This window comes from Schistocerca serialis, chromosome 5 (assembly GCF_023864345.2).
Source record: "Schistocerca serialis cubense isolate TAMUIC-IGC-003099 chromosome 5, iqSchSeri2.2, whole genome shotgun sequence".
Taxonomy (NCBI): Eukaryota; Metazoa; Arthropoda; class Insecta; order Orthoptera; family Acrididae; genus Schistocerca; species Schistocerca serialis.
Window position 1 is genome coordinate 505,043,004 of NC_064642.1, and position 11,292 is coordinate 505,054,295.

The 11,292-nt window shown below is 41.3% G+C and overlaps 1 protein-coding gene across 1 annotated transcript in view; it reads right to left on the minus strand.

The window, feature by feature from the left end:
- The window catches only part of LOC126481586 (homeobox protein OTX1-like), a 193,040-nt gene extending 187,214 nt beyond the window's left edge, over positions 1 to 5,826 (minus strand). The window contains exon 1 of the mRNA XM_050105444.1: positions 5,695 to 5,826. Coding sequence (XP_049961401.1) covers positions 5,695 to 5,699 — 5 coding nt within the window. The 5' untranslated portion in view covers positions 5,700 to 5,826. The remainder of the gene's footprint in view (positions 1 to 5,694) is intronic.
- Between the last annotated feature and the right edge of the window lie 5,466 nt (positions 5,827 to 11,292).

Consider the following 11,292-nt stretch of genomic DNA (forward strand, 5'->3'; position numbering starts at 1 on the left):
GCCTTTACGCTAGCCTTCACCTGTGAATGCTGTTCAGATATGCCTGCAACAACACGTTATTCGGATTCCACGTTAAACAGTAGGTATCCTTTCTCCTGTAGCGTTACGGGAGTACGTGAAGGACACGCAAGCATCTCACTTAGATAATGAACTGCCATCATTTATTTCCAGTATGATGGACACAGGAATTACGGACAGAGTTTAAACCGCTCTGGTCGAGTATATGCCTATAAGAGGATTAAGGACAGAAAAAACCCATCGTGGTTTCATAACGAAATTCCAAAAGTGCCGAGGAAGTAAAGGCTGTTGCACTCTCGGTTCAAAAGAGGACACGCAAATGACGGCAGGCAAAAGTTTGTAGAAATTAGTGCGTCTATGCACTAAGCATATAATTATTACCGTTATATCTTAGCAATGGATCTGACCCAGAAACAGAGAAAATTCTGGTCCTGCATCAAAACGATAAAGGGTCTAAGGCTTCGATCCAGTCATTCGCTGACCAGTATGGTGCGGCACTTGAAAATATGAAAACGAAAGCCGAAGTATAAAATTCTGCGTTTGAGAAACCGTTCATGCAGATGAAGCGTACAAACATACCTCTGTTTGACTATCGAACAAATCCCTATTCGGACGACATGGTAATAAGCATCTCTGGCGTAGAAAAACAACCAAAAGAGTTGAAAACAAATAAGTCGCCAGATCCATATGGAATTCCAATTCGGTTTAACAAAGAGTTCTCTGCGGCACTCGCCCCTTACTAAGTTTGCATTTATCGTTAACCTCTCGGCTAGCGCAAAATCCAAAACGAGTGGAAAAAAGCGCAAGTGACTCTTGGACACAAGTAGTTTATAAAAACGGATCAGCAAAGTTAAGGAATATTTTCCTTAACTTCGGTTTTCTGCACAATTCTAGAACATATGCTGAGTTCGAATATAATAAATTTCCTACTGACCGAAAAGCTCATATCCACGAATCAGCACGGTTTTAGAAAACATTGCTTGCCCTTTTAACATGAAACACTGCGAACTATTGATGAAGGGCAACAGGAATTACGGACAGAGTTTAAACTGCTCTGGTCTATATTTCCGAAAAGCATTTGACACGGTACTCCATCGCAGACTGTTAACGAAAGTAAGAGCACACGAAACAGGTTCTCATATCTGTGAGTGAATCGAAAAATTCTTAAGTAATGGAACCCAGTATGTTGTCCTCGATTGCGGATGTTCACCAGAGACAAAGGTATTGTCAAGAGTGCCCCAGGGAACTGTGATAGGACAGTTATTATTTTCTACATACATAAATAATCTGGCGGGCAGTGTGGACAGGAATCTGAGGTGGTTTGCTGAGACATAAGGGAAGGTGTCGAAGATGAGTGATTGTAGGAGGATACAAGATGACTTAGATAAAATTTCTATTTGGCTGTACATGTAGATAAATGTAAGTTAACACAGAGGAGTAGGAAAAACAGACCCGTAATGTTCTGATACAGTATTAATAGTGTCCTGCTTGATACAGTCAAATCGTTTAAATATCTGGGCGTAATGTTGCAAAGCAATATGAAAGAAAGCGACCGTGTGAGATTGTGGTATGGAAGGCGAACGGTCGATTTCGTTTTATTGGCAGGATTTTAGAAAAGGGTGTTTCATCTTCTTGAGTACCGCTCAAATGTTTGAGATCCGCACTAGGTCGGATTAAAGGAAGACATCGAAGCAATTCAGAGGCGGGCCGCTAGATTTGTTACAGCAGGTTCGAAAAACAACCAAGCGTTACGGAAACGCTTAGGGAACTGAAATGGAAATCCTTTGTAGGGAAAGCGGCGTTCTATTAAAGGAACACTATAGAGAAAATTTAGAGAACCGGCATTTGAAACTGAATGGAGAGGATCCTGCTGATGTCACCATACATTTCTCATATGGACCGCGAAGGTAATATACGAGTACGAGACATTAGAGCTCTTAGAAAGGTATATGAGCAGCTATTTTTCCCTCGCTTTATCTCCGAGGGAAGCAGGACAGAAAACGACTAGTATTGGTGCAGGATACCCTCCACCACACACCGTACGGTGCCTTTCGGAGTATGCACATACATGTAGACTTGGAAGAGCTTGTTAACTGGTGGTTGAACATCCCTCTTCAGGACTCCCACAGTCAACATGCCATACGAATTTACTTTTTATCAGGCCAAAGGCTAAGCAGGCCACAGAACAGCTGAACACACAACAGTGGAGTTGATTCCTCACGGAGGCAGAATGCCGCGGCAACGTCGATTCGTCGAAGCACGTGTTAGCGGGGTCAAAGCCTGCTGCAAGGGGAAATTTCAAAAGCGTCATTCCTGGAAGGCGACTTACTTTAGTCAGTCTTTTATAGCTACGGACCTGAAAAAGTTATCTGAAAATTGCGGCAAAAGTTGTCAAGAATGTTAGGAAAATGGACACTTTCAAATTTAATTATCTGTACGCAATTAATAAAAAACAATATCTCCTTCGGCAAAACAGAACTAATGACAAACAACTACACTGTACCCTTACAATTAAGCGCAGATTATAGGTATAACAAGACGAAAGAAAATTCAGTAAAATTAGTAAACTTGATTTTTCACGGTTTACTTTCGATACAGGCACCAATATAATCACCATCATAATCATCATTTAAGACTGATTATGCCTTTCAGCGTTCAGTCTGGAGCATAGCCCCCCTTATACAGTTCCTCCATGATCCCCTATTCAGTGCTAACATTGGTGCCTCTTCTGATGTTAAACCTATTACTTCAAAATCATTCTTAACCGAATCCAGGTACCTTCTCCTCGGTCTGCTCCGACTCCTCCTACCCTCTACTGCTGAAACCATGAGTCTCTTGGGTAACCTTGCTACTCCCATGCGTGTAACATGACCCCACCATCTAAGCCTGTTCGCCCTGACTGCTACATCTATACAGTTCATTCCCAGTTTTTCTTTGATTTCCTCATTGTGGACACCCTCCTGCCATTGTTCCCATCTACTAGTACCTGCAATCATCCTAGCTACTTTCATATCCGTAACCTCAACCTTGTTGATAAGGTAACCTGAATCCACCCAGCTTTCGCTCCCATACAACAAAGTTGGTCGAAAGATTGAACGGTGCACAGATAACTTAGTCTTGGTACTGACTTCCTTCTTGCAGAAGAGAGAAGATCGTAGCTGAGCACTCACTGCATTAGCTATGCTGCACCTCGCTTCCAGTTCTTTCACTACGTTGCCATCCTGTGAGAATATGCATCCTAAGTACTTGAAACTGTCCACCTGTTCTAACTTTGTTCCTCCTATTTGGCACTCAATCCGTTTATATTTCTTTCCCACTGACATTATTTTCGTTTTGGAGATGCTAATCTTCATACCATAGTCCTTACATTTCTGATCTAGCTCTGAAATATTACTTTTCAAACTTTCAATCGAATCTGCCATCACAACTAAGTCATCCGCATATGCAAGACTGCTTATTTTGTGTTCACATATCTTAATCTCACCCAGCCAGTCTATTGTTTTCAACATATGATCCATAAATAATATGAACAACAGTGGAGACAGGTTGCAGCCTTGTCTTACCCCTGAAACTACTCTGAACCATGAACTCAATTTACCGTCAACTCTAACTGCTGCCTGACTATCCATGTAAAGACCTTTAATTGCTTGCAAAAGTTTGCCTCCTATTCCATAATCTTGTAGAACAGACAATAACTTCCTCCTAGGAACCAGGTCATATGCCTTTTCTAGATCTATAAAGCATAGATACAATTCCCTGTTCCACTCATAACACTTCTCCATTATTTGCCATAAGCTAAAGATCTGGTCCTGACAACCTCTAAGAGGCCTAAACCCACACTGATTTTCATCCAATTGGTCCTCAACTAATACTCGCACTTTCCTTTCAACAATACCTGAGAAGATTTTACCCACAACGCTGATTAAAGAGATACCTCTATAGTTGTTACAATCTTTTCTGTTTCCATGTTTAAAGATTGGTGTGATTACTGCTTTTGTCCAGTCTGATGGAACCTGTCCCGACTCCCAGGCCATTTCAGTTATCCTGTGTAGCCATTTAAGACCTGACATTCCACTGTATTTGATGAGTTCCGACTTAATTTCATCCACCCCAGCCGCTTTATTGCACTGCAATCTATTGACCATTTTTTCCACTTCCTCAAATGTGATCCTATTTCCATCATCATTCCTATCCCATTCTACCTCGAAATCTGAAACATTACTGATCGCATTTTCACCTACATCTGAGACAAACTTTCTATGTAATGTGACCTTTACGAATTAATCTTGCAGTTTTGATTTTTATAACGAAATGTCCATTAAATGTGGCGTGAACGTAAACATCAGGATACGCCACAGATCACATTCTTTCATCACTACCCACTATCACATGGGAACATTAAGTTATCAAAGCAGGTTTGCGAAAGATGGGCGTAGCATTCGGTTGAACTCAAAATGTTTGTAACAAAAACTATTGCCTAAAAAAAACTTCAACCATTAACTCGGCCAAAATACACATTTCATCAAAACCATAAATTTAGAATCTATAAAATATAATGGAAAAAATTGGACAGAAAGCTTGTGAGCAACTTATTCTGGAATAAAACGACAGTATAAAAGTGAATATCAATAAACACATAAGTACGAATCTTTTTAAAAAAATATTAAAATTAGATAAACAAGAGTAATTGTTCTAAGGGCACTCCGAAGATTGCCTAAGCCGCACGACGTTTGAAAAGCTAAGTGGCAAAGCAAACTGGTATAAATAAGCAAGAAATGAAGCTATAAAATAGGGAAAGAAAATTAAGAAGCGGAATGGTTTGGAAGACAAAGTGTTAGAAGAAGGCGAGGAAGGAAACGAACACTAAAATGTATAAAGAAAAAAGTGAACAGATGGATAACAGTAGGAAAAACTTAAACCTAGCCTAGCTGTTTAAACATAGTCCTTGGCTGGCCAGTAACGGAAATAGAAAAAAAACGTTTGTATGACTGAGAATTAATTAATAATGAATATAACAACTGACATTAATGCAGAAAATAATTAGAATAACTAACTTAGCGGATGTACTCCAGATTACAAAGATGGGAGCAGCACAAGAAACACTTTCGTGATCAGATAACAGATAAAAAGCAAACAGCAAGCATCGACGTGAGCATAAATTTCAATTGGACAGATTACACATCTAAATTACTAATGGAGCTTCACTTATGTTCAATATCTGAGTAAAATCAGAGTGGTCTGTAAAATAGTATATCGTCGAGTAGTTAACGTCTATAGGACGAAACCACCCTAATAAATACCAATACACAAAATTATTTCATCCTCTTGAGTGAGAACAGTTTGCCACAAACGCAATGAAATACGCTGTTAGCTTTGGCGGTCTGGACACCACACCCACTACGTAAGCATAAATAACTTGTCTACACTATTCACTAAGTCAGCGACAGATTTCACTGTCGTTTCAATTATTTTTTAGTCTTAACACGCATTGTGACTATATTACTATAGTTACGCTACATTTGGTGTTAGTGCCCCATTAATTATACCACTGCAACCTAATAAGCTAGCAAACCGCTAAGAGATGTTTAATTATCAGCTGCATGAGCCTTTGTTTGCGCTGGAGTTGTCAGTTGCTACACGGAAAATATCATTAGGCTAGGTGACAGATGAACGTACTTCATAATACCGTATGGGCTCCTGTGGATGACGGCGCGCGAGAAATCGCGACCCTTCAAATTGTGCAGGCTTGGCGATTCTCCCGAATCTCTGCAGGCACCGACAGGACGACTACACCAGGGGGTTTTCGTCACTTCTAGGCGAACGGTAGGATGTTCCTCGAGTTCCATCACAACCTGCTACAGTCACAAACACACGGAGTAGGGTTTACACCACGCAACACTTGACAAGTTTCACAAATAAATAACCCACACCCACTTTCTCTAAAGCACAGACCAATTTCCTTGACTAAGTGGTCACAGGAAGCCGAGGTCGTTCCAGAGGCACAATTTCTTTAAATATAAAATCTCAGTGCTTAGAATATTTTCCGCATGTAGACCACTATTTTTGTTATCTCAAACTGACCTGTTTCGGACAGTGTGATCCATTTTGAGATGTTAAAGAATGCAAAAATCAATGATAATTGTTTTCTGATTCTGTATTGACAGTGTCACGGGACACAGGATTAGAACCCACCTATAATTTATTTTTATATTTTTTAACAGATATGAAGACTTGAGCCAGATCAGTTCGAAATAATAAAAATAGAGACCCAATGATGAAAAATTAGTGTATTTTCTCCATAGCGATAAGTATTCTCAAGTTTGATGTCACTCTATAGTAGGTCCTAAATTTTCATCTTCTTACTAAGTATTAAGTCAGCGAGACATTTGCTATCTCAGATTTTGACAAGTACACTATTTACACATCAACGAAAATTATATTGACATACCAAACACAGACGTGAAATATATGAACACGGAAACTGTCAAGATGTTAGAATAATAATGGTGCTACGATTAAATTTAACGAGAAAACTCTAATCTTATTATTGAGCACAGAAAAAAATGACAGTGGAACCGCATGTCGCCGAGGCGAGCAATTCGAATTACGGTTAAAGGATATCTGCATGTATCGTAAGCAGTGAGAATGTTTAACCGTAGAACAGTAGAGGAGGAAAATGTTATATTGGTACTAAACCATGGTAAATTGTACCACTCCAAATTTATTCAAGTGAAGTCATCGTTTATTGGTGATGCATTAATTATAGTTATTAGATCTCCAATGGTATGTTATGTACCAAATTAAGTAGAAAATGCCCTGTTTTGTTCCCTATTGCAATTGTAAATTTTACAAGAGTTTAGTAGTCTAGGATTAAGATTGCTGATCTTACGGCACTTTATTAGCGACGCGCTTCGAATCAGTAGTGTCACATGAGACACCAAGACATACTTAATCACTTGTAACATTTGCACTATTTATACTGTCAACCAGATTATCGCCAATTTCTTGAGTTGCCAAGGTCTTCATTAGGACCAGGGCATATTCCTCTCTACAAAGAAACGAATATTTCGTACGGTGTATTTTTTGACAAAAAAGGTGCTGCCATGTATATGCACATATATACCGAGTTACGCAGTAGTGAATTATGCTATTATCCTCGATTTAAAAACATTGCGAAAAAAAGGGAGACTAATACGGCAGCGCAATTAAGTTACAAAAAAGAGGATAGAGTTCCAGTCACCGCAGTAAGCAGTGGACGTTCATACAGTCAGCTATCACCAAAAATAATTACATGGTAGTAAATGTTTTGTCAAGAAGTGAGCCATAAACGTTTTCCATTTCTACGTAGGGAAGCGTTTGGTCTGGAACTAGTGAAGATTCTGGCAACTCAAGTCAACTAATCAACAATAATCTAGTACAATGTTAGTAACGTAAATAATGTTTAAGTTGTTTGCATGTCTTGCTGTCTGATGACGAGCACTAGTGGCAGGAAACGCGCAGCTAGTAAACTAATGTAATTTTAATAATCATAAACGATGTCATGGGTTGTGGTGCACACATAATCCTTTATTATAATCCAATCACGGTAACTTGTCAGCGTAGCTAATGATTGTTCGAATTAAGAGTTAGTACAATAACTTAAAGAACTTCGTGTGCAACCTCATACACAGACACTAAACATATTAGCGAAATACGCATGATGGGAACCTCCTTAGAAATATTCAATAGTCGTCCCCGATGAGGAATCTCTTCCTGTAATCTACCGTGTATAGTGACAACGTAGGTACTGACTATACTGTAGTAATTGCACCTATATATTCTAGTACAAACAGTGGTCTTACGTAAGGTAAAAGTGTCAGTGAGGTGGGTACATTTTGTGGTCCTAAGAGGCATAAAAAAAAAGAATTTTCTGTTGCTTATCTAACCGTGGATTGTAGACTTCACATTTAAAAAGTGCCTGATATGCTAGCAACGAAATTTCAAATGCGAAATAGTAATCAATAAACAAACAACTGAGAAATGAATAAACGAATAACTACTAATATTATGCGCGTACTTGTTTACTGAGTGATAAGTAATTTAGTTCTTGAGCTCATTGCAGATTACACTTTATGCGGATATGAAATTATGTTTTACTATATTGAGTACCATATCTACTATGCTCACAAAGTAAATGAACTGCAAAGGCGGTACATAATTACAGATAATAAACATCATTATATTTTTTTGGTGCTACTTACTTTCAGGGAAATCCGCTCTCAATTGTATTATAGAAACGTAGTCAACACTGAATGCTTACAGAGAATGACAGAATCCGTAGACACCAAATACGGATAAAATACACAGAACACTGTGATAGCGCCTTATCGTGCTGCATTAGTTTGCACTTTATCGCGCGGACTGTTATGACACCTCCATATGTTGATCGCAACGCGCATCAATATCGATCGGCCGTAAACAAAACACTGCTACTGGCCGAACTACCTGTTGTCATCGCTTCGGGAACAAGCCTGCCGAAGCAGTCCACACAATCACTTCCAATGGCGCTGAAGACGGCGACAAAGACGCAACGCAGTAGTGCAGAGAGGCAGCGGCGGGCGGCTGCGACGTGGCCTGGAGGTCGGCGCGGTACTCACATGTGTGCCGCGGCTAGGGGCGCAGCGTGCTACGTGGTCCTGCGCGGGTCGCCGCCAGCGAGGCACTGAGGCGCGCGCCCGCCGACAAATATTTTGGGCGGCGTACCTGCCCCCTCCCCCGCCCTCGGCCGGCGCGTCGCAGACTGTTGGGCTGCGGAATGCCGCCTTCCGGGAAACCCGGCGGCCTTTGTCCCGCGGGAGCAGATGGGTGCTCGGCTGTCGGCGGACCACGCGACGTACTGCCGCCAGCGGCGCGACGAGACGCTCACGTCTCCGACAGCCTCGCAGCGAACGGGTTCCCCCCAGCTGGGGCGTTCGGCGCCCATTAGCCACAGCTCGCTGGGCAACTGACGCTCGGGCCAGCTTCCCACGAGTTACAAGCGCCAGCATCACAGCCGCGGCGACGCGAACTCCTCCGTAACACACGCAGTCCACTGTATGTGTAACGAATAAGTAGTAGTGGAACACGTTTTACTCGTCCAGAACTCGTGCTCAAATGTCACCAATAGCTGATAGTGAAAGTAAGGCAAAAAGTAAAATCACTGACTGCAACACATTTCCAATATATCTACACGGTGAGGCAGCTAAGGCATCCTATCCCAGATATCGGTACACATCCGACAGCACACGCTATCAATATGCTCCGAAACGCCGAGCGTGAAAACGGGATTTTTCCATAGCTCATACCTCGGGCCGGCCGCTGTGGCCGAGCGGTTCTAGGCGCTTCAGTCCGGAACCGAACTGCTGCTATGGTCTCAAGTAAGAACCCTGCCTCGGGCATGGATGTGTGTGATGTCCTTAGGTTAGTTAGGTTTAAGTAGTTCTTAGGGGACTGATGACCTCAAAAGTTAAGACCCATAGTGCTTAGAGCCATTTTAACCATAACTCGGGTTTTATTGGTGTCAGAAACGTAGGGTCAAGTAATTTGGATAACTCTTGGACTAAGAGTAAGAACCATTTGTATACCCAACAGAAGCACCGTTTTGCTGTAACCTACGTACAGTGCAGGGTCAAAGTTCGAATATTACACACTCCCTCCCGCTTAGGCAAACAGATTAAATCGGTTTGTTCTTTTTGGGTTAGATGTGGTTTACGGTGGGCCATATGACGCTTATAAGGCCACCATTTACTTCAGGGGCGGATCCTGAGAAAACGCCAGAAAATCTTTTTTTCACCACTTTTTCGCCGTCAGCAAATTGCTCAAATTTTAAGGTGTATTCTCTGGGCATTTATCTAGAAGAGTCATTGTTCCGCCTTCAAAAAGTTTCATTCGTTGTCGAGAAACACCGGAAAACATGGTTCTTGGGTACCAAAACCGAGTCGAGAATTCCACGAGAGCCATGCACAGCCAATGGCTGTAATTTTTACGATATATATCTAAAATCCCGATCTTCCGGTGTGAGGCGAAAACATTGTTTATAGAGCGACGTAGCATGAAGAAATACGCTGTATCGTGTCTCCGTGATCATCAGAAGGGTTCTGGGAACTCCATGTTGTAGCATCGAAGCACATGCAAAATTTTAGTGCACGTAAAATCCCATCTGAGGTGTAAAATTAGTAAATTAATTTTACATCTGAGACCGGATTTTATTTATTTGAATTTCGCGGAGGTAAACTATCAAATTTTTGATAAGGCATGAAGTTCTTTTCATGTGAGTGACAAGTCCCGCTGCAACCGGGAAAAGAAGAGAACCAACGGAAAAAAGCTATCAGCGCACAAAACAGGCGAATATACTCCTGTTTAAAAGACTGGCCGGAAAGTGGAACAGCAGCTGCCTCATTCAACCTTCCTCAGCATCTTTAAAAATTTTCCCAAAGATTTGGCCATGCGAACATATTCGCGCTCTTTCAGGCTGAGAAAGGAGACCGTAACAATGGGAAAGAGATGGAAAAGTAATAAATGCTGGAAGACAGTTGTGGCATAGAGTGAGCGAAAGAGATAATGCAACTGTGAGAGAAAGAAAGGGACACTTTGGCAGTGGAACATAACTGACATTGACAGAACAGTGCTAGGAAAAGAACACAAGCACAAAGTGGAAGTAGGTAAGAGTCAGTGATAAATGAGGGACAGTATATGTCAATAACAACGAGGAAGAGAGAGACAGTGAAAATGCGAAGAGAAAGCTGCAGTGGGAAGGAATGAATAAGATAGTAGCAGAAGAGAGAACAAGAGGGAGGCTATGATAGTGAGAGGATACAGTATTAGTAGAACAGAACGAAGGAGACTGTGGCTGTGAGACAGGAGACAATGACAGAAAAGCACAAAGAGATAATGACAGTGAATGAGAAAGGGAAGTGGGACTGGGTAGGTATGAGCGAGCTACAGTTACGGAAGCTTGTGGCAGTCACAGGTGAGTTGCATGTTAAAAAGGGCGCGAAAATGTTCGCCTGCTAAAATTTTTAGAGGTGCTAAGAAAGGTAGAATGAAGCAGCTGGTACTCTACTTTCCAGCCAGTGTCTTTTAAACAGGACCATACTCGCCTGTTTTGCTCTTCCGTAGGAGCATTTTTCCGCTGGTATCCAGAATGGGCAAATATGAATCCTATACAGCTTTTATCACAGTCTTTACAATTAATTTTATGCTTGGCTGTGTGTAGTGGTGGTTTTGTTTATCTGAATACATCAGTTTCTTGAGGTT